Below are 27,652 nucleotides of genomic sequence, written 5' to 3' on the forward strand. Positions count from 1 at the left end.
AGGACAGGAGCAAGACGCTGTTAGCTGTCAGGAGCCATCAAAGCAATTGGGTCAATAATTAAGGCTAAAATGGATGAACCTCATAAAGATCAAGTAAGTATTGAAGAAGAAGCTAAGCTGTTACTTGATTAGTACAAATATGTGCTAATGTTTGTGTTTTTAAACATGTTCTGTAGACTTGATTCTCAGCACTGTAACACACAGTCCACTGTCCCAGGAAAAGGCTGTATTCATGTCCATCCTTACATTCCCCTTTTCTCTTCTACAGATGGCAGATCCAGGTCAGTTTCCCTCGCCAAGTTTTGCAGGCCACCATGTTATCCATTCTGTTCAGCTATTTAGAAAATGTTGAATATCAACAATGGCTTTCACTGCAGCATTGTTGGCTTTTGTATGAAGCAATCTTGGCTGAATGTGATGGCTCGGCGTGCAGGGAGGGCTCACTGCCGAATGAGAATCTTCCTGCGTCTCTCTTTCCTCTGGGCTCTGAGCTGCACAACTGGAGGGTCTCATGGACTTCTCAGTGCTGCTCACACAATATCTCCAAGCCCCCCTGAAGTTGCGGAGAGAGGGATGAAGAGGGACGAGTGAAGGCGGTGAGTGTCTTTCTGAAAACTGCTGTTGGGAGTCTGAAGTGCTGAGGCAGCGTTGAGAGGGGAGGAGGGGAAAAACAGGGAGGACTGTAGCTCTGTACCATACACATGAACTACATTTACTGGCATTACAGATTAGAACCTGGGGAAAATGACCAGCGAATAAAAGGGTGATTTCCTGCTGTGAGTCAATAAAACGGTCACTCAAAATCATATCTCATAGGACTCAGTTATATCTTGGTGTTCTGGTGAAGTGTTTTGTATTAGTATGTGAGTTTACTATGAACAAATCACTGTATGGTACTTAAATTTCTTGAAACAAACTGCCATTGTAATACTTGGGAATAAAATACAAATTTTGTGTAAAATCTGCTATAGTGGTTTTAGATTAGCTCAAATATAAAAAAAGACTCATATTATAGAGTTTTAAAATTGTTTTGGAAATAAGAACATTGTAGAGAAAACTAACTGCATAATTATCACATGATGTCTGGTTGTGTGTATTTGTGTGAGCTGGGCACAGCAAGAGGGAGGATATGTCTTTGTCATGCTGTCACAGTTTCTGAGACGAGTTCCCTCTAGTGCTTTAGCAACAGCATGGATCTGTCATTGAGTCTGTAGTGCTTAGATCAGTTAAGTTCTCGAAACTCACCTCACCTCTGCAGAGTGTGCGTATGTGCACCACTGTGTATATCTGTGTATATGTGCGTATGTGCCTGTGGCGGGTTCTAGAGTGCAGAGTCTTCAGTTATCACATTATCTTCAACAGTTATGAATTTGGGTTTTAAGCAGAAATGGTCATTAGTGGCACTGCATTACCAGGCATACTTTTTTTTAACTATAATTGCATTAAGGTTTTTATTATTATTATTTCACATGAATGGAATAATAGTGGTGTGTGTGGTGTTTCTAATTCCAGGTCTAATCTATGGAATTTAGACATAAAAGTAATAAAAACTGATTTTATCCCCACTCATTTCTCTAGCTAAACTAGCCATTCAAAAGAAATAGTTTTAGCTGGCTTTTGCAAATTTATACATTTGCAATCATGAGATATACTTGTGATGTAATACCTGTGTGTCCCAATGTTTTTTTATGTCACATATTACTCTAAATACCAGAAATTGTTTTATTATGCTATCAACAGAAAGGCATGTTTAATTTTTTCATTTATAGATTGATGTTTAATCTGATGCTGATTTACGCTAGTCTGAGATGTTATGGACTTTACTATAGGGCTACATAACCTTTGAAGGTCTGGTCAAATGCTTTAGGCCTCCTCTGTGTTACCTCTGGCAAGGTGACCATCGTCTTCTTCAGTCCTACAATCCATTATCCTGTCAGCAGCACCAGGTTCCCACCAGTGTTCGCAGCACTCACACAACACTGACCATAATGAATTCATCAGTAATCCCCAAAACTCATCTCATCACACCCAAGGTAATTAATACATTTGGAGGGCGATGGATAACTCTTAATTAAATTATGCCTCGTTTAATTAGGCTTTTTTTTTTTTGCAGACTACATTTTTGACCAGTATCTCCATTATCAAGTGCTTGGCAGGCAACAGAGATTTGTCTTTTTCACCCCAAATTACTCTTGGATTAGACATAATGGAGCCTATGATTAATATATCAATTTATACTTGTTTGTTTTGTTCGTCATGATTTAATAAATCGCCTTCCATAATTAGTTCAGGTGGCTTTCGCTGCTGCCGAGGCCTCGCCTTTCTGCAATTAATGCACAAGGTATTATCTTTAGATATTCATATTAACATAATTTATTGATAGCAACTTTGTGCCATTAATCATATTACAAAAATCAACGTATTTATTTAATTAAAGATGTGCCTTGCAAATTAATTGCACTGCTTCATAATATTATCTTTAACTAATGAGACTTTTACAAAGCGGTCGTTCCGTTTTTAAAGCGTGCCCAGATTAGTGGGATCTCAATTATGTTTAAAACAAAAGCTAACTGCTTTGCTTGGCTTTGTGCAGAGCAAAATCAGACCACTCAGCACTCTCTGCTAAACAAAAAAAGGGGAAAGTTTCCATTGTTTTGGAGAAACTGTAGTACATGCCAACGATTCTAAAGATACATGGAAAATAATGAGGTCTGTAATTAGCCTTGCAGACAGTAATGCTCTTCAATATTCTGATCCAGTGTTATAAAATTTGACTGACAAAAGGACCACAGTTGAGCCTTCTGATGTCTTCTTTTAGACCCTAAATAAATAGTGCTAGAATTTAACATAAAATACTTCTCTCTAAGCACAACTTTCATAATCATGTGTAATATTGCGTCAATTTATCTACAATAATGAACAAATGTGGCCTGATGATGTCACCAGGGCAGACGGTCTTTTAATCTGAGCACAATGTGTTGTAATACTGACAACTCACTGGCTCAGGAAAAAACATATTTATAGTAATTTTCTGGTTAATTAAATCAGCGGTTTAATTGAAATGAGCTTTCAGCCTGTAAGAATAAATGTAGTTTTTGGAACTATTTTCATTTAACGCATCATGTACCAAATGCGCTGGTGCTAAAATTGCTCTGAAAATGTCTCCACTGTAACTTGAAGATATTTTATAAATATGTTGCCACTGAGCAATGAAAAAAAAAAAAAGAGATTCCTTCCATATGCTGAGTGTGTTAATGTGAGAACATTAGCCTCATGATGCCTTTGAACAGAATTATATTTATTAGTTAGTGTCTCTTCAGAAGGATCTTCGAGTCTTTTCGAGTACATGCTCACAAACAGCATATCGAGTCCATTTTTATTTAATCATGTTTATAGAGAACACATTCAATGCTCTTTAACAAAGTAGCTATGCAGAAAAAGTAGCTGTACAGAAATCTGGGTGTAGAAATAGATTCCTAACAAGCAATCCAGAGGTGACAGTGGCAAGTGGAAAAACCCACTTAGACACCATGTGGAAGAAACTTTAAAACCTCTAAAAGACTCAAAAGGAAACCCTCCCTCTTCTTGATGACAACGATAGTGGGATTAGTCATTTTTATAAGGCTAAAGGATGCATGTTTTTCAGCATGTTGTTATAAATACATGAAATTCACAACCTCTACACACAGACGTGCACCAGGTATGAAAGTATATGAACAACACAAAGGACATGAACAATACAAAGCATGGGCATTGTGGATAAACTGACAAATTGAGCAAATCAGTATAAACAAGATGATATACAGTATAATAGACAAAACTAGACCGGAGCATTTGATGCAGACCATCATAAGCAATAAAATAACACCCTTTAAAGGATATAAGTTTGTAAGTCTATTCATGCATATGCTCTTTCAATTTGATTAAACTAATCTCTGAGACAATGTTGACCTTTTGTATTACATGTTGTCTAAATAGTTGGAGCGGGGATTAAATGGTAACGCTGAAGATGTCCATGTTAAGTGCTTCGGATATGTAGCAGAGAGCTCCTGGTCATGCCTCATTTAGTGGATTAGAAAGATTACAGCAAAGACTGTGCCCTCAGCTATTGTCAGACTTCAGCTAGTTTTGAAAAATAATGAACAAAGACATGCTTGGTTTGCCATAGAAAAAGAGTTGTCAGGGTCAGGTACACTTTTATGTTCCCAATTGAATCTTTCATGTTCTGTTGGGGAGTGTTGTGACAGGCAGTGTGTAATGAATCCTTTAACTATTTGTTCTAAAGCAGCCAATTGCAGATTTTTTACTGCACATGTTGCAATTATTTCTAAATATATATGTTTTATATATGCATTTCTGCAACATGTATACCTGAATATTGATATAGGATGAACTTTTTCATAATAGAGGACATTTTGTCATGTCCATTATTGCTTTAATATATTAGTATTAATTAGGTATATTTTATTTTTGCAGATATAACATTTCTGCCTCATGCCCTGTAAACAAAATGGGTGAGTATCTTTTGGGGATCACAATGTTAATGTATCCGATGTTTAGCTAATTTATTTCTCAGGAGCTCCTGGTTGCTCACTGTATACTGTAGAAAGGACATTACTTACAATCACACACTCCGCTGCTCATAATATTTCTCTTTATTGTGATTTTTATGATTTATAATCACACTCTTGGTGTCACCCAAATGAGGATGGGTTCCCCTTTGAGTCTGGTTCCTATCAAGGTTTGTTCCTCATACCATCTAAGATATGTTTTTCCTTGCCACAGTCACCCCAGGCTTGTTTAATACATACACATTGTTCACTTACTTAAATTTTTGTTCTATAATTCTTATGTTTTAAATCTGCATTGAGACAATGTCCACTTTGAAAAGTGCTATAGAAGCAAACTACGATGCCAATACTAAGATTTTTATACATCACGCATATAATTGATATGTTTGGAAAAAAACAGTATTTGAACATTAAAAATTATTATTTCATTCCAGAAGTAAACACATTTACTGTCAATTTATTATAATATATTCTCACATGACCTCAATAACAACAATCGCTGTATAATGTTCCATTATTTGGTGAGTGAATAAACTGACATATAAACATTTTATCCTTTTCCTAGTTGGCAAAGGTGCAGAACTTGAAATATAGAAAGAAATAATATGATTAGATCTTGTTTTGATTTCAGTTTAAAAATGTTATAGTTTTTTTTTCACATGTATATGGTGTACCTTTAGTCTGAAAACTAAGGGCCAAAATGTTATATGGAACAAAATATATAAGGAATACATGGTAAAAGTTTAAGAGACCTCGACAGTGACAACGAAGGTTTTTTTAAGAATTATAAAGATAAAATTTGTTTTCATTTTTAAGATAAATAAAAAAAGGAGGAAAGGGGAGTGTGTTATAGCCAGCTTTACATTTTATACTTATAATTTATCTTAAACTCTCCCATAAAAAAACTAAACAAAATATAAATGTGATCTTGATAAGGAAAAGCATATGGCAGAGGTTGTCCCTTTATTCATGTGCGGTTCAAGCAGGCTGCTTGCATTAATAAACAAACTGAATGGATCTCCAGAGGGATTTGCACAGACGCCGTTATTTAAAATTAACATTAATGTACATAATTATGTCTATTAGGGATATTGTGAAACCTCTTTCTAAATAAATTACGATTGATGTTTTAGGAAAAGCATTTGCATGATAACTGTCTGAGTGCTATTTACACTCTTTTTAACAGCTTATTTATTTGTCACCTGACATCTCCAATTTAGTTCTTTAAAAACGATTTCCTCAAGGGAAATACCGCTGTATATACAGCAAAAATAGACGTGTTTTTCATCTTACTATTTGACAATTGTGAATTCAATCATTTAGGCGCTTCAGTAATTCGACAGTGGTCACCAACAGTCTATAAAAACCTTTATTAATATTCTGTATAATTTTAGAATTCATTTTATTTATTATTAATACTTGGGAAAAAATGTTTAATAAAAGAAAACACAAAACACAATAAAAAGAGCTTATATGAATAGTGTGAAAAATATTGGAAAATGAGTTAACACCAGAAAAAAAAAGAACTTCAGAAAATATATACATTTCATAATTAATAAGCAGAAATTCTGTTGTCATTAGGTTTATTTCTACAGTTCATACAACTGGGTATACATTGTTCTTAGAAATGAAGAAATCCATTTGGTTTATATGTACATTTATTAAGCTTCGGATAAAATCAAATCAAAAATAAAATAAATTTTGACGCTTATTTCATATATTTGTCAGATATCTATATATTTTATTAACATGATTATAACATAAATTCCTTTCAAATTCTGGTGAAATATTTCTACTTTTAACGTGATTATAGCATTAATTCGGTTCAGATCATTGAATTGCAAAATAAATCAATATTTAATAATTACAGATCATTTTAAATGTTTGTTCTGGAGATTTATTGGTAAATAGGCTGCTGTGAACAGTACAGTAATTGTTTGGCCTTCAGTGCTGTGAGAGGAGCTTCTCCTTCATCCTGAGCTGTGCTGGTGGTCCCGTTTTGTAGTATTTGTTAATGATGAAATTTGGGCGAGTGCGGGTCCTCGTTCCTAAACCCCCAGGTAACACGCAGTTTTCCTTCTCCCGCTGTCTTCTCCATTTCCATAAGCAGATTACAAGAGGATGTGTTCCTGAACGCGCACTCGCAAAAATCCGCGGTGTGCGTGGGGGAAACGCGTCTGGGGCTTAAAACCTGCGCGCGCTAATTAGACAGTCAGTGACTGCAGCCTGCAGGTCCGAGTGTCTGCATTCACATTCATGCAGTCTGATCCCGCTCGCACAAATCACCTAGTCAGATTGGAAATTACTTCCAATTAACAAAACCCGGGATACCACCCGGATTAAATGTTGCAGACTGTGTATATTTTTTTTTTAATTCGCAAATTAAAAGAAAAATTTCACGGATACAAAAATAAATAAACAGCCAAAAGTCCATCGCGGTTCTAATAGTGCTTTAATGACCTGCATTGTAATGTGAATATCTGACCGACTGGTTTAGGTTGATACACACTGAACACATCAGTGTAATGATATTAACTACCAATCATAAATATAGTGAAAAAGAAATAAGAACGTGATTCTTATGTTTATCTGTTTAACTTTTTTAGTACTTCGTATTTTGGATACAATATAATATTTATAAAGAGCTAAAGAATTAGACAGGGATAGAACGAGCAAAAGATGAACGTACGAGAAGTACACCGTTTCCCACACAAATATATTTAGATAGCTAGATAGCTAGATAGATAGATAGAAATACAGAGACAGAGACAGACAGACAGACAGACAGACAGACAGACAGATAGATAGATAGATAGATAGATAGATAGATAGATAGATAGATAGATAGATAGATAGATAGATAGATCAATCTGCTGATGTCACAGGTAGACTGCGATGAAACTTGCAGGCGCTTGATGACCTACAGGCTCATTAGTGTGCGGTGTTAAAAGCCCATTCTGAATATTCAGCACTCTAATCGTTCACACTCCGTGGGGTGAAATTTGCAGTCACTACGTGTGTTAACTGACGCCCTTCTCGATGGGTGCTTGTAATCATTTGCAGGTGTAAAAGTTTGCCCGAGGCAAGAGAGCAGTGGTACAAACTCCCCCTGAGATTAGAAATTCACACACACACACGCACGCACGCACACACACACACACACACACACACACACACACACACACACACACACACACACACACACTAATTTAGACAGAACATTACAAAACCAGAATATGTCTTATACAAATTGTGTGTGAAGTCTGTATTTTTATTAGTGTTTTACTCTTCGGTTCCTGTTAAAACTTGGACCTCCCGAGAAACGCAGCAGTTTCTTACACTAGGGGGCGATAATGCATCATTATTCCAGCCAGTATCTCTCGTAGTCTCAGGTTGGATGGCTGTAGCGTCTGTGCGGCGGTGATCGTTCGTTTTCACACATGCTAATTTCTGCTTTAACTGTGTTGGTGGACTCAGCGCTCACAATCAGCTACTGTAACTCCCGAAACTTAATATAAAACGCATCGCAAAATGTGACACAAAATGAGTTTATTCCCACCCAGCAATATATCAATTGCAACCTATAATCTTGTGATCCTGAAAAAATGAGAAGACTCTTTGCTGTTGACTTTATATTTGAAAGAAATTGAGAGCTATAAAATGTCATATGCGAATCACGGGTGCTGTTCTGCCTGTTTTTGAAATCGGAACATGCAATTTGAAATAGGTTGTGTCGCATTTTGACATTTACTACAGCCCACGAATGGGTTGAATAATAAAAAAAAAAGGGTAAATTGCGATTTCAAATTTTTGTAAATAAATATATCATTCACTAAAGTAGGTTTTCTTTTAAACTTTTTTTCCTCAAACTTGTTTGTATATATTTTTCTAAGTTTTTTATGTCAAATATGAGAGAGGGAGTAAGAGAGAGAGATAAAGGGGGGGGGAAACGTTTATACAGAACAGAATACTAGAATATGTTCACCAAATGCTAATCTAATGACACACAAGAAAGGTGTTTTTCTTTCTTTCTTCATTGGTCATTAATACGACACGCTCAAAATGCTGTAGTAAAATTTATTTTAAATTAGACTAAAATATAATAATAATAATAATAATAATAATAATAATAATAATAATAATAATAATAATAATAATGGTAATATTTGACAGAAACACTGTCACACATTTTCACATTACATAAACAGCAGCTCTGAATACAAACTGACCTGACAATCTTATATGGAAAACTAATAGGAAATCCAGTGATTTCCGCCCCTGAAAATAAACTGCTTTATGCGTTTTATAACCCCGTGTTTAAACCCATTTAATATTTCCATGTTGTTGTAAACTAATTGTTATTCTCATTTCATTCCTGAAGCAGTTTCCATTTATTTTAAAGCAACAAATGTTTTTTTTTTATTTCTGCAGTGTCAAAACTTGTACAAAACAATCTCGTTTTAAAGTAAATGATTTTTTCTTAAATGCACTACATGATGTTTTATAATCTGAATCGGGTTACAGCAGCAGGAGGATTTGAAGTCCGGTTGATAAACTCGATGCTGCGCGCAGGAGAAGCTCGAGCGCGCTGTTGGGACGGCGGAGCGCGAGCTGCGCTGTGATTGGTCAGCTCTCACGCTTATTGTTATGCTGTCAATCCAAATCACATGGTCGAGGCTGTATTAACAGCTGAGCTTAGCGCCCAAGTTTGCAGAGTTCTGTTTGCACAGCAGAGCAACGCACTGGGAGCTGGAGAGGAAAGAGACACAAGAACCCGGTAGATTTCTTATTAAAAACTCCAAAAACCTTTAGGTCTTTCGCACAGAAAGTTTGTTCGTTTGACAACTGCGTAGTTTTTAAATTCGTTTCTTTTATTATTATTATTTTTTTTTTTAAAGTACGAGTTTTATTCCTTGTTTTAGATTTTGGGTAAACTTTTCGTGCGCTTGCTTTCTACTTTTGTAGAACTTTTTTTTAACACCTAATAGACGCTTGATAAAAAAAAGCTGCTTGAATGTATAACATGATGGAAACCGAGCTTAAAAGCCCCCTGCCCCCGCAGACCAACGCGGGCTCGGGACCGGGCGGGAAAAACAGCGGCGCGAACGACCAAGACCGAGTTAAGCGACCGATGAACGCGTTCATGGTGTGGTCGCGCGGCCAGCGCAGGAAGATGGCTCAGGAGAACCCCAAGATGCACAACTCCGAGATCAGCAAGCGCCTGGGTGCAGACTGGAAGCTGCTCACTGACGCTGAAAAAAGGCCGTTTATCGACGAGGCGAAGCGCCTGCGTGCCATGCACATGAAGGAGCACCCGGATTACAAATACCGGCCGCGTCGCAAGACCAAGACTCTGCTGAAGAAAGACAAGTACTCTCTGCCCGGCGGCCTCTTGGCTCCCGGCGCAGGCGCAGTGAACAGCGCGATGTCCGTGGGCCACCAGCGCATGGACGGCTACGCGCACGTGGCCAACGGCTGGACGAACGGCGCGTACTCGCTGGTCCAGGAGCAGCTGGCCTACCCGCAGCATCATGGCATGAGCAGCCCGCCGCCTCTGCAACAGATGCACCGCTACGACATGACGGCGGGTCTGCAGTACCCGATGATGTCCACAGCGCAGACGTACATGAGCGCCGCGTCCACGTACAGCGGCGTGTCGTACGCGCAGCAGAGCCCGGGAGCCGTGGGCCTCGGCTCCGTGTGTAAGACAGAGCCCAGCTCGCCGCCGCCTGCAATCGCCTCGCACTCGCAGCGCGCCTGCCTCGGAGACCTGAGGGACATGATCAGCATGTACCTGCCGCCCGGGGGAGACAGTGCCGATCACAGCACACTGCAGAGCAGCCGCTTACACAGCGTACATCCACACTACCAGAGCGCGGGGACCGGGGTCAACGGAACACTTCCCCTAACCCACATTTAACAGACTCACTGGGGTTTTAGGGCAAGTGGAAAGGAAAGAGTGAAGAAAACACTGCCCCCGAGATACATTCAAGAGACTTCGTGTTTTAGGGGTAGTAGAGTTGAGATGCTGAATGGAGCATTACCCTAAACCCACATAAAAAAAGACTCGTGGTTTAGGGGTTTGGAAAGGAAAGGGTGGGGGGGTTAAAAAAAGGACTAAGTACTTCGGATACTTGAACATTTATAAACTGAAAAACAGAAAAAAATGCAGTTCATTTTTTTTAAAGAATGAAACTATTTTAATCTCAACAAGTTGTCCGTTTAAAGGTTTATGACATGTCATGAACTGGGTTCTGGATGTTGCTCGCAGTTTAGACCTGCATTGCAAAGAGCTTTTCTTTTATATATATATATATATATATATATATATATATATATATATATATATATATATATATATATATATATATAAGCTAACGCAATCAAAATGCGTGCAGGAAAAATAAAATCGGGCTTTTTACTTAAGAAGCCGTCAGATAATCTCTAAATGAAAAAAAAAAATAAAATAAAATGAAATAATAGGCACGTGGCTTCCTGATGAAGCTGTTGTAATTTCAGAAAACAAAACACTGGAGGAAGAGTATGTTTGCTCATTTTAATGTTTACACTTAATTTTTGTAGAATGTCAGTTTTGTTGGCTGTGTCCAAACCTGTGTAGTCTTCTTTCTGTTTTTTTTTTATGTATTAGTTTTGACATTGCAATGAAATAAATGTGCTGGTCGCGAGCGCAAAGTTTGTTTTATTTATAGTATTTTTTTAAGTTTGTGAACCATAGCTTTTATGTCTCGTTGTTCACTTTTTGTTTCAGTTTGTTTGTGTGAAGCTTTTTTCCCCTGTGATGTTTTTACAGTATCAGTTGATCCCAAGTTTTTGTGGGACTGAGAGTTTTATTTAAAACAGGCGTTTCTGCTTATTTTAAAACCATCTTTATTCTCAAATGCCGAATAAATTTGTACAAAAGAACACCCACGTCTACACAGATTTATTTCCACATGTGTGTTTCGGTGACACTCGTTAAAGTGTTTGGTTCGAGGGGAAAAATCAGATGAAGCATTTGCATAAAAAAAAACTATGTCGAAAAGGTAGTGATATATAGTGATGATGTTAAATGAAGTGTAAATCAACACAGCCTGCTAGTAAACATCTGCTTCGAGTGTATGTTAAAGCAGGCGTTACGTCATCTTTAGCTATTTTAGTTTGTAGGCTTTGTTTAAAAGTGTATAATTACAAATAGAGAAAAAACATGAACTTGTTAAACCATTCAAAACTATTCCATTATTTATAAAATGAATAATAAAAAAAATACAAACAACATTTAAATGTAAAAAATAACCAACAAGTCAATTTTTACATTTCACATCACATTTAATAGAATAATTGCCTAAAAAAAAATCTAGTTTCCAAACAAGTTGACACCTGTTGTATTGGTGTAGATTATTTTCTCAATTGTTTTTTATATTAGACAAAGTTGCATTTTTTAATTTTGTTCAATACAAATCATTTTGTTCAATAAGTCATACATCCTAAAGCCAGAACATACTACTAAAAAGTTAACACCAGTATTTTTTTAATTTCTTGATTTTTTTCTTTCTCCATTAATAAACAGATTTAGAGAATCTGTCAAATACATTTACAATCTACTCGACAATTTTACAATTACAAACTTACCTAAAGGTGAAAATACAGATTTTGGTCTATAGAATGCATATCAAACAATTTATATCACATTTGGTCTAATCAAGAAACACAAATCATATTAATTATTTTTGATAGAAGCTCAATTATTATTTTTTAAAAATTTAAATATTTGATACTTTGTATTTGTTGTCCAGTTCTATGCTAATATTCTCATTGTTTCATGTAAAATTAATCAAGACCCTGAAATGATATGATATAAATTGCATTTAAAGCACTTAGTGATTTTATTGGTTGACTTACAGCTTTAGAGAATATTATTCATGGATTCTGGTTGAGAAATAAAATTATGTACAGTGTAAGTTTGTCTTACTGTGATTGCAAATGCAGTTCGATTAAATAAACAAACAAACAAATAAATAAATTCATTAATAAAATCTCTGTTTCAACACTAATGAAAATATGCAAACATAAATAACTCATTAATTTATTAAACATTATTAGTTGAAATTCGGTTTAGCCAGTCTATGACACTTGTAGCTCTGCTTTTTCTAACACTGGCTCTTTAGCTGAATCGCACATCTCTCATCTGTAAATTTTGGCAAATTAGAGTGACAGCTTTCTGTCTACCCTGCTATAGGAATCCCAGTGCTGCTGCTGCACCTGACACCTTCACATCAAAACCCCCTGCTGCACTTTGCCTGGATTCTGCTGAGAGTGACGGTCTTCCCACACACACCGCTGGGTTTGATCCGCAGCCTCAATGTGCTCCTGGGATTAGCCCACTGCACCTCTATGGATGACAGGAGATTAGATTAGGACCTCCCCGCATTCTCTATCTTGTTCTTAAATCATTCTAGTGCGATAGCGGCTGCCTGTCAGCTAATCACACACTCCAGATCATTTTTTTGCAATTATGCGGCATTGGCTGCATGACTTGCCACAGACTAAACAGGTTGGAGCACAGTGAATAAGTGATTTTGAAGACTTTAGGTTAGGGTGGATTAAGTCCATAACTTTGGTGTATAGAGAGTATTTTACACAAGAAAATGGTAATCTTTTGGGGAAATAAAGAGAATAATAAAAACAATATTGATCAGACTAGGCAAAATCAGTTACATATAAATATACTATGAATATCAATTAATGTTTGGCATTCAAAACTTAGCTCAACAATATTCAATACACTCTTCAAACTCTCTACACCAGTTAAAAACTAATCGTTTAATGAATGTTCTGTGATATTCATGCAAAAACATCATCCTTGTCAAAAATTGTGGGCAATCTCTTTCTTTGAAAGATCTTGCTTTAGCATTAAACCAACAATTTCAACATTTTCTTGTGTGTAGGGGAAGCAGTGCAGTAGCTAACCCATGAGTTGTGGACAGCAGGCCTCTTTGGGCATATAAAAATCAGAGAGCCACCAAGAGCTTCCAAGAGAGGCCCCTTCTATATACACAGCCACACACGTTTTAACTCCACAGTTACGTGAAGCATGGCTTTGCCCACTCAGCAAGTGCAGGCATATCTTCACTTCCATCTGCCTATGACCTCACTGGGGCTGTTTGTTTAACCCATTCTGCAAACCATCCTAATTACTCCACACCAAAATCCTGCACAATTCAGACAGCACTGGATTAGTGGGATCATTTCCCAGCATAATTTTAATGCCAGTGTCTGTTAATGGTTTACATTAATGTGTAAAATATGACATTAATTGTGCCCTTTTTATCTTCTTGCTACAACCATGTCTGACTTTATTGAAAGGAATATTTCATAACACGCAAATATTATTATTTTTTTGGTTATGCCTGACCTACAGGTTGTACAGGGAACGCCTGGAATGAAATCATTATGCGTTAGGCGTTAATTTGAATTTGCATAAACTAGATCACAGCTTGGAAGTCAAAACTTTAGAAGTGTGTAAACAGACAACCATCTAAACTGGTTTTGTGGTATTCAAGCACTCAATGCTGTGTATTAAGGATGGCCTGTTGAGGAGTAGGGCATTATAGTGGAGCAGGCTGGCTGTAGGCAGTGCTGTCAGGCCTGTCCACTGGACACTGGCTGCTGCTGGCTGCAGGGACTGACAGCCTAGTGGAGTGGAGTGGAGTGGAGAATAGGGGGTGCAGAAGCTTGAGGGCTAGGTTAATCCCCCCTGAACTGGGGCAGATGTTGTTAATGAGACCCTCTCAGATCAGCTCCCGCCGTGGGAAAAAGGCATCCAATCCTTATGGGGTCAGGGCTTTGAGCTGACCCTCACTGACTCATCCCCACCTCGCAGAGATGGCCATTCTTTTGCACTTTATTTCCGCCTCTCAGGCCTACGGTCATTATCCCTGTGCTCACTAGTCTGACTTTCCTTCACTAACCAGAATTTTAAATAAAGCCACTGTGGTTCTAATATTTATTAATGGTCTTGCAATATTCATTGATTTATAGACCTTTTAAAAGTTTAGCCTTGGAATTCTGCTTTGAACCCATTCTGTCAATAAACAAAAATTTCCTCAAAACTTAAAGAAAGCAAATGTTCGGAATTTTTTTTCCCAGATATATTCTAGTTCATAACCTCTCCTGGCAGTTGGATTTAATCTCAGCGTTGACATGGGCGGATGTGGGCCAGCTTGCTTGTCCCGTTTGTCTGATGTCTGCTGTTAACAACATCCGCGGTTGGAGCGCCATCATATAGAAACCGCAAAGAATGTAGAGTGGGTGGAAGAAAGGTTAGCTACTGCTCCTTTTCAGGTTCAGCAAAAGAGCCCAGGTAAAAAAATAAACTGCTAATATTAGCAGTTGTTGAATTTCAGTCCATAAAAAATATTTACTGCATAAACATATCTAATCAGAAAACTTTATCAAGGAAGAGACCAGAACAGGTGCAAAATGAAAGCGTACAATAAGTATATAAAGAATACAAATATAATAGGTTTGTTTATTTAATACTGGGCTTGTATTTCATGCCATGTGATTGTTTAATATGCAGTATGGTCTAGCTGTGGGCTCCTCATGATCTTCAGTCTCTGACTTATCAATGATTATTTGTTTAAAGACAGATTTGTGTCTCTGTATTGAGGATGACCTCATTTACAAGGGCTTGGTCATGTTTTGTTTATAATACAAGCACAAAAGAATGATCAAAATGCATGATCGAGTGAAAGAAAAAAAAGGATATTAATTGCAGCACCCAAGCTTGCATTCCATACAAACACATTTAATGACTTCCCTGTCACAGACTGTGTCTGTGGTTTTTATAATTGTGCTATCAGGGTATTTGTAATTGTTTATTTAATACTACAGTATATGTTTGCTTTGGACCTCTTAGTGTAAGAAACACAAACCTCGAGATTTATTTTTCTAAGCATGAAGTCATCAATATTTTGGATTAGGGAATAAAGACGTGATGAAAGTAAAGATTGTTTCCGAAATTCTGTTATTCTTTTTGTTTATTCTAGAGTTATTGTGCCCTTGTCATTTACTGTATTGTTAGAAGGAGAATCCGATAAAAGAAAAAAAAATGAATGTTGTAAATTGTAGGTGCAGATGGCATTAAAGAGAAGAAAACACAATATGTCCGGCCATACATAAACTACTGTCTATATGTCATTTTGTATTTTACTCATCTTGGAGCAGAAACTCAAAACAGAAGAAAAAACAACTTAATTTTTTTGGAAACTGAAGTAAGACACATATACCCAGTGACAGTGGAACAAATTTGGTACTGTAAAGAAACAATGTGGACAGAACAAAGATTAAGGAGCTGCAGGGTATGGCGTGACGGTGTGCAATCTAGGACACAAATATTGATTAGTGTTTGCCAGGGACAGTGAGATGAAACAAAGATTGACAGATGAACAAAGCAACATTTCACATCTTATTTGATGTGACAGATTCTTAACATATCTGTATTGTCAGGAGAATGTAAAGGTACCATGGATGCATTCGACATGGGTGTGTGAGAGATCATAAGCCAGCCTTGTTATTTTTATAGTCACTAAAAAATGTTACTTCGTACATGATTTATTTATAGAAATCCTTTTAAGGATGTACGTATGACAGATGAAACATTTGTAAGACATGTTAATAAGTAATAAAGTTTTCCTGATAGGAACAATTAATGTTTATTGATCAATTTGTGTTGTAACTTGTTGTAAGTCTTTGGGGAGGTGTTTGTAATGTGCAATGTGGGAACAGATGTAATAGATGTAATAGATGTAATCGGATGGATCCATAGCTGATCATTACAATATTAAATTAAATGTTTTTTGTTATATATAAAAATGATCAATTATGGGCAATTGGAAGCCCATGATATTTTTTTTATATCAATATATAAAATAAGAAAATAATCATATTTTGAATTCATTTCTGGTTAACAGTAATGTGCTGTTTGTTTCTTAACATGTAATTAGCAGCATTAAACACTTTTGAGTGATATAGGCTTTTGCTAAACAAGGATCTTTTTCAACTGTAAACTAAATTCTGTATGTTGCAGAGAATTAAATTTGCATAATACCAATACAACAGGCTTCATGTAATGGCTTTTTTTTTTAATCAAGCAAATTGTCAGCTATGTGGTTTCTACGCCTCTCTATTACCTTCTACTACAGTTTGAGATATGTAAAAAATTTTACTTCAGTCACCTTAGCTGTAAAGAAAACAAGATTTATTTAGATTTATTGCAATTGTCCTATTACACTGTATTTCAATGGATTTAAAGGACATTTTGTTTTACTACACACAACCCAGTTACTAATTCCATGATACCCAGCTGGGGAAATTTAAAGGTACTGAGAAAATTCTTGGTAATGGTTGAACGATGCAACATAATAAAGAGTGGGGCCAAATAAGACTCAAGTGCTTTGAGGTCCTCTTCTCTCCTCCTCATCTGCCTTTCATCTCAGCAAGTGTCATGTGTAGTGATGCAGTTTTTACCTTGAGGCACTATGTGTCAAAATGGTATTAGGCGCATTTAAAAGCTCACTAAAAAGTCGTTTGAAAGTGTTTTTTTTTTTCTTTTTTTTAGTGCCAGTTGTAAATTCCTTCATATTATATAAAAAGAAAATTATACCTCGATATGTTCTATCTGCTGTATATCAGTTCTTTTTCTTGGATCACTTTTTTATAAAGACAGTAAATAAGACACACACAAATATAGTGAAACTGAAAGCATTGTGGACTGTACCAAATTCAATTACACAATATAATGCCTCACAATACAACTACTCAATAAATGTGTCAATTCTAATGTGTCTATTGACAGTGTAATGTTGTAAAATATGTTTTGATGAGGAGCTCTGCAAAATGACTATGGAGATTAAATTAGAAGTAAGTGGCCATATATAAAATATAAAATGACCTTTAGTGGCCTAAGTGTTGAATAATTAGATGTGCAACAACATTATCTGTGACCGAGTGCTAAAGGATGAATTTTAGCAAGCAAGTATGCACAAAAAAAACCCCTGTAACTGTGTTTATGAAATTTGTATGTCGGCTTGTTGAGGAACAGGTTGTTATTATTAGATTATTTATATACTAGTGACAATTTTTTATATCAAAACTTTATGCCATATTAAAAAGGAAAATAACTTCTCTGTTGGATTCTAGGTGCAAGAGGCTGCATTTACAAATCTTTGTTATCTTTGTTCTTTAGAAATATGCGCGTTTCACTCAAAAAAATTCGCCCCAAACTTGAGAGAACTTTGCGCACCCTCCCTGTCCCTCCCACCCCTGGCAAATATCACACCTTGGATGCATAAACATGCCTGAGCTCCACACATCAACCCACCCAGGGGGCCTGGTCAGCTATAGGGCCTCACTGTGACACCAATCAGGGACGATGGCGGCCTCCTTTGTTATGCTAACACGAATCGCCTCTTCTCTTATTCAAATTCTCCCCTTCTCTTTCTCCTTTCCCTCACTCTTTCCCTTCATCCCCTCTCATTCTTCCTCCCATCCTCAAGGCCAAGTAAATCCACTCCGAGTGAGGGAGAGGGAGAAAGAAGGGAAGGAGCGGGAGAGTGAGAGAGAGACAGAAAGAGAGAGAGAGCCCCTGTCCTCTGAGCGGCTGATCGGTGGGCCCCTCGCTTGGGGGTCAGCATGGCTCTCGCCTTGCCAGGCTGTTTCCATGCCCTGCCGAGGCCATTTCATATTCAAATGTTCCAATCAGCCCTGTGACCTGCAGGGGGCTTTTTTACAGCCCGGGCTCTGGGTCAGCGGGTCAAGATGGTGATTTAATAGCCAAGGCGATGGGAGGAAAAAAGTGGGGAAGAAGTGAATTAGGGCCTGAATGAGTCATAAAAAAGCATTTCTCTTAAGTTGTCATGTAAATGGGAACAAACTTTATGAGTTCTATGCATTTTCTATTTCTTTCTTCCTGTTTTGGTCTTTTCTGTAAACTTGACTTGTTCACGACATGTGTTATTTATGGATGCTGCATGTACTGTAAGGTGTTGCGTAAAACATTCCACTAGAAGGGCGATATTCCCACATAGCCTAATGGTGCCATGCTGTCTAATGAGACATTTCGTCTTGAGCATCTTGTTATTCCTGTCTCTAAAGGTGTGCTAACAGAAAAGGTGTGCGTGTGTAGGCTGGTTGACGTGAAAATTTCTTTCAAAACCATCTCTTATCATGCAACTTCTAATAGCAGGTAATGCTTTAGAGGTTCTTACTCTCTCACGTTTTCACGACCCTATTTAAGTCCTTGTACCATGTGTTTATTCGTTAACATATAGGCTTCCTTAGCCTTAATTATGAAACGTTGTTCAGCTGCTTGGATTAACATTATCGGTTAAAGATTAAATTTGGACACAGGTTGGAGATGTTCCGACAAAATAAAATGACAGTTTCTTAATACTAATGTATCGGTGTCAAACAAAGCAAAACAAAACAAACACATCTGTCAGCTATTCAAAATATTTATCGTGGCATTTCTCATAGACTCCCACATGTGCTGTGGCCTTAAATTTGTTCGGCTGCTTAGCTGTTTCTTGACAGGTAGTCATTAGTATTTCAGCTTAAGCCGTCTGAGATGTAAAAGAGGGCTTTGGTTGGATGTATTTTCTTGCTTATGGGGGAAGCACAGTGAGGGTGAATTTACTAACAGACACAAAGGTCAAAGTTTGATATTTAAGGCAACTAATGGATTTATATATCACCTAGTGACTAGTAAAAATGTTTTTATATTTATTTGGTGATATTTGGGAAATGGTGAGAGGGATTCTATAGGTATGGATATCAGATTTTTTTTTTTTATCTTGAGCACAGTCTTCACAGCTGCATCAGTGGCTCAGTGCAATGGTGTCTTAGCCTTTTATCATTATTACTCCTTCACTGGTTCTAGAGAATGAACTCCAGCTGCTTAGCCCACCTACACCAACACCCCCAGCCCTGTGTGTGTGTGTGTGTGTGTGTGTGTGTGTGTGTGTGTATGGCATGGTGTGGAAGTCCAGCTAGACACAGTATCTCCCTGTGTTTACTTTCTCCTGTGCGATCACTGATTAAAATATCTACCTCTTTCCTTTCTATTAAAAACAGACTTGAGTGATGAAGAGCTACAGACCATAATATAATACTGCTCATACTCATTATTAAAAGGAATTGTCATCCTAGACTGACTGAATAATTTCATTCCAGAAAACAATTCATATAATACACTTTGCGGAGCTTTTTTTAGATGCTCCTTATTAAAGCCTTCCTTTTGGTGCCGAGCTTTTGTATTATCCATTCTAACTCATTCAAACCGAATCAAAACTCAAAAGCCAACGAATTATCGCAGGGTATGAGCTTTAAAGAGGTGGTCGTTTTCTACATTTTATCATGCCTACTGCTTCTACTGGAATTCAGGTTATTCACAAATACTTAAAATGCAGACAAAATTGATAATCTTCCTTTGCTTAAAATGACACGAGTCAGTTAAAGATATGAATCCTTTGCAAATTATCACTGTATGGGGCACTATTTTGCATCTGGAATGCTTTCAGTGGCTGTCAGAATGCAGCCATCTCACTAACTCAGTGTAATGCTATGTTCTGTCACACAATGCTTTTTGCACCATCGCATGCCAGACCTCCCACACTATAATACAGAACAGAGTTTTCTCATGGCAAAGCGTGTTCTGAAAAGCCCATAAACTATGAGAAAATGGCTCTAAATAGCCTTAATTCTGTCATTAGGTGAGAGAAAGTGATGCCAGGATTGGTCGGCTGTCTGTTCCATATTCAGTAGCTCTGGATGAGGCAGTGGGCCTGCTGGGAAAACGGTGTCGTAATCAGGAGCCGATCGCTCTGCCTGATCAGGTATGAAGTCTTTCTCTGCCTTCCTCAGGACGCTTCATCCTCATCCTCCTCTTCTTGCTCTGTTAGCAATTTCCACTGATCCTCTATTCATCCTGTTGCTCTCTCCGGCTAGGGGTAAGTTAATGGGAGCAGAGATGATGTTGTTGATTTGGGGAGGGGATTACAGCATTCGAGATGTAGTGGAGTAAGCAGGGAGGGGACTTTTTCTTTTTCGTTCCCACATTTGATTATTCAGGTTAGATGAACTAAATTCTAACCCCATAAAATTCGCATGGCCTTTGGGGGGGGTAATTTGCATATAATTCAGCCCCCCTCCTGTCCCTTCCCAGCTCCCTCGATTTCCCTTCGAATGTCAAAGAGAAGGAGAAGCAGTCAGGCCTATCTGATCTCAAAGATGTCACTGTGGTGTGAAATATAAGCGAACAAGCAAGCATTTTGAAAGTCTAACTTCAAACTCTCATCTAATCTCTTACATACACACCACACGCACACACTGTCTCTCTTGTACGTGTACAAACGCTTGTGGGATTAACTTAGCATGACATAGCATGCGTGTGGCATCTCTTTGCACCTCTGGCACAGATGTTTGGGATAGGATAGTGAGAAATTGCCTGTAGGCACCACATTATGTGCCTTGTGTTTAGCACATAAAGATTTGGGATATTCAAAGATTTGCATTTCAAATGTAGTTGAGAGACGATTACAGAGGCAAATGTTCTTTGAAAGTTTTATTTAGCAAACTAAAGCTGGTGTTTATTAACGTTACCTTAGAAGAAAAGAGGGTAAATATGAACATGCCAGTGTATTTTATATCTTTACATCAAAGAAAATCAGTACAGTATTTCTCTTAAAGTAACTAATTCCTGCAGTTTAAAATTGTTATGATCCCCTATCAGCATTTTGGTCTGTTGGAACTGTTATGCAATAAGAAAACAGCTTTCTTTGTGACAGACTGTAAAGTCTTAGAGATGCCAGGTGCCATGTTTTGACTCAGATGGCACTTGCTTTGTGTGGTCCATATGTGTTTGCAGTGTTTTGATCCGGTGCCAAGGCCCGAGTGCTTCCAGGATGGCATTTAGTCATATGATGTATGCCTCTACTGACCCACTGAAGGTCAGCCGGCCCTCTTCCCCAGCTTTCTCCCAGTCAGAATGCAGCGTCAGGAGGCCGTGCATGGAGCACCCATTGTGTGTGCTAAGCAAAGCGGAATGGCCCGGTGACAGAAGAGGGAAGAGCTCAGTGTAGGGCTCAAAGAGCGTGGGGGAGGGGTGGTGATGGAGGGGATAGATTGGGGGGTGGGGGCACTATGTTCCAGGGGGTTAAATAGACCCAATTCCACTAAAACCCCACCCATAACCCCCTTTACCACTCTCAACAACCCACTCTGAGTGCTGTTCTTCTTATGAAGCTGAACCTCTCACCAAAATGGGAAAGTGAAGTTAATTTCATATATTTTCTACAATTCAACAATATTAATTAACAGCTGTGCTTAGCCAGAATATAAGCCAGAATGAATATTGGATACGGACAAGTATACATTTATTGAAATATTACACAACTTTGAGTAGGTCAGATAGAAATTTCACACATTTGACATTTTATTTTTCAGGCCACAAATAAGCTTAAGGTTTCATTGGGGACCAAAAAGTTTCATTTGCCACCAAAAGGTTTAATTTGCTATTTTCCACTTGTACCAGCAATCTGCCATTGATGTGGTGCTGAGGTTTATGTTCGAATTGCCTGCTGTCATTGAGACCTTTTCTTTTACTGGTGCATTAACATCCCACAAAGCCATCAGATGACTTGTATGGAGTTCCTTCCTCTTCATTCTGCCCTTCCTTTGCCCTCAGAAACTTAAGTTGAACTCAAGACATCAAAGAGATACTGCATTCAAGCATCGATGTAGACACCCTCCCACACACACATGCACATACACACCGGCCCTCACATATTTACCATTTGAAAAAACTTACCTTTTCCTCCCTTTCTATGAGCTGCAGCAGGCAGCAAGTGTGCCTGCCCATTGTTTGTTCCCCATGCCATAGGAAGCCACCTGCTAAGTCACTTTCTCCCACCTTTTGTGGTGGAAAACAAGATGGGGAATATGAATAAATCGGCAATATTCACCTGGGGCTACACCTCTATTGCTTGAAAGCAGATATTGAAAACCTAGAGAGAGGCAGCTATGACTAGGTGAATGATCTGCACCAGTGTGTAAGCTGTTAATAGTCTTGGATGTTGCTTTTTTTTTCTTCTTTTTGCCCCTCAGAAGCTCTGTGCTCTCATGTCAGACCGTGGCCTGCTGAGTCATTATCCCGTGAGGTAAATCACCTCGCAATCAGTGTGTCTGAAGCCCCCTGCTCTCCAGATGATTCCTCTGCTGATTGGTCTAACTGGACTCCTGTTTACGGAGCCATTACCCGGCATTGTTTTCTCTATGGCACACAGATTGTGGTGCTGGGAGCAGTCTCATGCAGAAGGCAGCATCTGTGTGGCCTTGCTTTGTACGGTGCACTGGGTTTGACTCATTGCTGACATCCAGCTAAGTAAAGTCTTTTCATTTCAGATGAACAGTAGGCAAAGCAAAAATGTCTGTGTTATGGTGACATAAACCAGCAAAATCTATTTTTATTGGATCCATTCCTTAAAGACAAATGTAATTCAGTTTGCTGCTTAATTGTGGTTAATTGTGTGGTCCATGGTATTTTAATCAGATAGTTAAAAATGTATCCAGAAGTTTTGGTTTAAATGTATATTTATTGGAGGCCAGACAGTAGATGACAAATTTATCATGCTAAAATTGTATAATTCATTTATAACTGTAATTCTTTTTGTCTGGAGTAAACAGCCAGTCATATGTCACCTTATTATCCCTAAGGTCAGAGTGTATCTAACTGGCTTTCAAACAGTAACAGGAAAACTGCATGATTCTGAATGTTGTTTATGGCAGAAAACTGAGACTAAATGAGTTATTATTCACATTGAAATTTGCCTTCTCCTCGAGACTCAAGTCTTACTCAGAACTGGTATATTTGTGCTTTGCATTTCTCATTTATAACTGTATTTATAAAGAGTGAGGAAACAAAGGATAGACAAATAAATAAGTAAGAGTGAGAGAAGCATAGTCTATAGAAGTCGTTTGGGGCATGTACCCCTCTATTACTTTCTCCTCTCATCTCCATCAGTTCATGGATGAGTTACTGATATATATTTGGAGACAGGCATTGTCTGTGGCCCTGCTATGACATCATCATTGTTCATGCAGGAGTGCTTTGAGAGCTTAGAACTGGTCTGTGTCTTGCTAGTCATGTTTGTGTGTGTGAGTGTGTGAAAAGGAAAAAGAGCATATGTATTTATATAATATTTGTATCTTCTGGAAACTAAGCAGAATTGTGGAAAGTGAAATCACTAATATAGTGATTTGGCAAGTATAAATAATTGAACACAAATAAACATGTAAAACTAAGCGGACGAGTTCCTTCTTTAAACCTCAATGTCGTTTGCCCAAATTCAGCTCTGCGTCTGGACTTCTACTACTCTTGTGAAAAGTGATTGTTATAATTATGTCGAGGCATGATTTATTGCCTGAGGTGTTCAAGGGAACATTACAGAGACACAAACATTGAAAAGGAAAAAAAGAATAAAGAATTTGCATATGTTTGAATAACAATTGCTGTCTTTGTTTAATGGGATATTGTTTTGTATGTTTTGATGTGTTCATGTAAAACAAAGTTGAGCATTCTTTAAAAAAGTCTACGTTCATCTGTGAATGAGTATTTGTCTCACACACAAGGATAATGAAATTTGGGTTGTGCGTGCATGAGTGTGTGTGTGTGTGTGTGTGTGTGTGTGTGTGTGTGTGTGTGTGTGTGTGTGTGTGTTGGAAGAAGCAGAAACCTGAGGCCAGCTCGAAGTTGCAGAGACAAAGGTTGGGCAACGTGAAGAGCAGGCATTTGCTGTCTCAGGTTGCCTGTTTACCTGCGCTTCCTCCCTGCTGAACTTTTGGCCTCTTGAAGCACAACCTGCAGCCTCCTGCCTCTCCACACCTTTCCTTTATCCTCCCTCGCTCCCTTCCTTTCTGCTTCACTTCCTCTCATGTCTTATCCCACTAATTCTCCTTCTCATCCCTTCACCTATTTACCAAAAGTTGAATTCGTTCTCCCACCCTTACCCCCTGAAGGCGAGCCTCAGGTCTCCACCGTTTAGTTGCCTTGTGTTACCTCTACTGAACAATTCCTTGTTACGTCTCCTGCCCAAAGGCAATGAGGGACACTATTTTCCACTGTAGTGTCTCTGTATCTGACTCGGTCGGATCCCACTACTCATAACAGATGCCTTACCCACAGTGGACAAACCGGACTTTCAAGTCCCACTCCTGGGTGATATAACCTTAGTCTGGTGTGTGTGTGTGTGTGTGTGTGTGTGTGTGTGAGTGTGTGTGTGAGAGAGAGAGAGAGAGAGAGAGAGAGAGAGAGAGAGAGAGAGAGAGAGAGAGAGAGAGAGAGAGAGGGAGAGAGATACAGAGAGACAGAAAGGGAAACAAACATGAAGAGGTTCTGCAAGGCTCTGGTGCCTGGGTGGGGCCTGAATGCCACCCAGCTGAGCAAACCTGGGGCTGCCACAACAACATTTTCTCGCTTTTCACCTGCTCTCCCGTTCTTTCTTTCGTCTGTTTTCTCTTCTAATCCGCGGTCTCACTGAGCCCTGCCTCACCGCAGGAAATAGGAGGAGAAATTCACCGGACGCTCTATAGTGAGAGAAAGGCCTAGGAACGTAGGTGGATTATTCTCTTTGTTTGCTATGAATTTGAATAGGGAAAAACAGAATACAGATGGTATGCTTGGTGTGGTTTGAGGCAATGTATCTTTTTAAGATCTAAAAAGACCAGTTTAGGATGCAGCATGGGTGTTACAGAGTAAACAAATGAGAGAAACTTTGATGTCAAGTGACATTGCATTACAATATCTAACCTTTTGAAGTTTTGCTTCAGAACATTTATTTATTACTGTCTAAATATTGAACTAATATTTATTTTAGTCTTCCTTACACACATTCTCTCTCTCTCTTCCTGGGTGTAGGTTGTTTCCACGTCTCTACAGGTTGAGGCCTGACAGACGTGCCAGACCTGCTACCATGTGGACTCCTCCACCTCACCCTGCAGACATGGCTTAAGATCACACGCATGCAATGCATGCACTCTCTCTCTCTCTCTCTCTCTCTCTCTCTCTCTCTCTCTCTCTCTCTCTCTCTCTCTCATATATGCACACATGCAGAGTATGTTCCCTCAATCATGCATCCCCTCTTGCATAGATTGTACATTAAAGTTATGCCCCCAGTTATATAAATGTATATAACAAAGATATTTACCCCCTTTTGAGTTCCATCTTTCCAGCAACATGAAGTATAATGTTCATAAATGCAGTCTGACTACACAAATGTAACTCACAGTATGCAGAAACATTGTTGTGTCACGTGGCTATTACATGCATCTTCATGACAATTCAAGGAATTACTGTACATACCCGCCTATCTCTCCAGCACCCTGGCTAGCACACTGTGGAATAAATCACAACAGTTACGTCTGTTATTGGCTATAAATCTTAATGCTAGACACCCCGATTTCTATCATTTAAACCGTTTTTTTTTTCTTCCACCCCCATACTTAATGACACAGAATGTTATGAGTAGTGCGTGCAGAAAGCTGGCGTGGTAACTACGTGTTACATACCTGTTGAGGGTGTTCTCCTGTATAGAGCAAAAAAAGTGAGGCAGATAGACATAACGAGAGATTGTGTATGTGTGTGTATGTAAGTGAGAGCGAAATGTTGAAAGTGAGATCAAAACAAAGTGACAAAGCAAATTTTAGAATTTTGAGATTGGCCTGATGGTGTGTTTTTCTGTATCATGCGGTTTGAGATATAACTTGTACACCTTTGTTTATCAGATAAGTGTGTATGTGTATGTATGTATGTATGTGTGTGTGTGTGTGTGTGTGTGTGTGTGTGTGTGTGTGTGTGTGTGTGTGTGTGTATATATATGAATGTGTGCATGCATGTTTGCATGTTTTTGGCCTTTGGGTCTTCCTATGAGTCACTCCCATGTGGTAAGCCCAGTAAAGCTGTCCTAGTCCTCTCTAATTCCTCATTAGCTCACGGCAGGCTGTCTCAGGGGGATTTGCACTGCCTGTGGTGTGTGTGTGTATGTATGCGTTAGTTCAGGCTCACAGGATCTAAACGTGAAACACTACAGGGCTTCTTGGTGGGAGGCTGCATATGGCCAGGTGTGTGTTCACTGCCAGGTGTGTGTATATGCCAGGTTCAGGAGCTCGAGATAAGTATGTCAGCACAGTGGTGTGTTAAGCAACATTCAATTTGGGATTATGCACAAAAAGAAAAATACAGTGAAAGAAAGAGAGAAAGAGAGAAAGCGAGAGACAAAGAGAGAGAAAAAAGAGAGACAGAAAAAAGAGAGAAAGAAAATATAAAAATTATAAGATCATTTTTTATCAATTTATTAGAATAATTTTTTTGGTACATAATAATAATAATAATAATAATAATAATAATAATAATAATAATAATAATAATAACAACAACAACAACAATAATAATAATAATAATAATAATAATAATAATAATAATAATAATAATATTTAATTTTTTTATTATAGTTATTACAGCTGGCACCATAGTCTATGACACGAAAAAGTATGAGATACTATACAGTAAGATCATGCCATATATTCTTTAATGAGATGAGTGCAACAGAATTTCAGTGATGGGTTTTGACATTCCCCTCCCTCCACTATCTTTGTAAAGACTATCCAGCTTGAGGCTTTTCAACCAGGACAATGAAGAAGGCGAGAGGAGCCACACTTGTGTAGTCTCGCCACTGTTTATTTGATATTACCCTGTTTGTCTTGGGTGTTAAAGTTGGTCAAACTTTGCTTTTCCTGTTGGTTCTTAGCACATGACACCAGATCTGCCTTCTCAGTGTGACCTCTGTGTTTGGCCTGTCTCACAACCTTGATCCACAAACACACTTATGCCTCATAGACTGTGTGTTCAGTTCTGATCCTGTTGAGTTTTGATCTGTGATTTATAAACAGTGTTTCTTCTTCTCCTTTTTTTATTTTTATTTTTTTTACTATGTTGTGTTCTGGAACTTTCTGCATGTCATTGTGTGTGT

The 27,652-nt window shown here is 38.2% G+C and overlaps 1 protein-coding gene and 1 long non-coding RNA gene across 4 annotated transcripts; both read left to right on the top strand.

Annotated features, from left to right (window-relative positions):
- The first annotated feature begins 276 nt into the window (after window positions 1-276).
- Window positions 277-26,919, top strand: LOC124386068. 3 transcript variants are annotated; one of them, XR_006925844.1, is made up of 4 exons: window positions 277-596; window positions 20,342-20,464; window positions 22,734-22,786; window positions 22,913-23,071. It is a non-coding gene; the product is annotated as an uncharacterized LOC124386068 (long non-coding RNA). The 3 variants fall into 3 exon arrangements; XR_006925842.1 differs by lacking the exons at window positions 22,734-22,786; window positions 22,913-23,071 and adding an exon at window positions 25,543-26,919; XR_006925843.1 differs by having other exon boundaries at window positions 22,734-23,071.
- On the top strand, window positions 9,305-11,495 carry sox3 (SRY-box transcription factor 3). Its single transcript, XM_046849682.1, has one exon. The coding sequence runs from the start codon at window positions 9,586-9,588 to the stop codon at window positions 10,489-10,491; it is 906 nt and encodes a 301-aa protein (XP_046705638.1). The 5' UTR covers window positions 9,305-9,585; the 3' UTR covers window positions 10,492-11,495.
- Window positions 26,920-27,652: the final 733 nt, after the last annotated feature.

The sequence above is a fragment of the Silurus meridionalis genome, chromosome 5, assembly GCF_014805685.1.
Source record: "Silurus meridionalis isolate SWU-2019-XX chromosome 5, ASM1480568v1, whole genome shotgun sequence".
Taxonomy (NCBI): domain Eukaryota; kingdom Metazoa; phylum Chordata; class Actinopteri; order Siluriformes; family Siluridae; genus Silurus; species Silurus meridionalis.

What these genes read in the sequence shown, in the direction of transcription:
- sox3 (XM_046849682.1), top strand. Translation starts at nt 9,586, where the DNA reads ATGTATAACATGATGGAAACCGAGCTTAAAAGCCCCCTGCCCCCGCAG.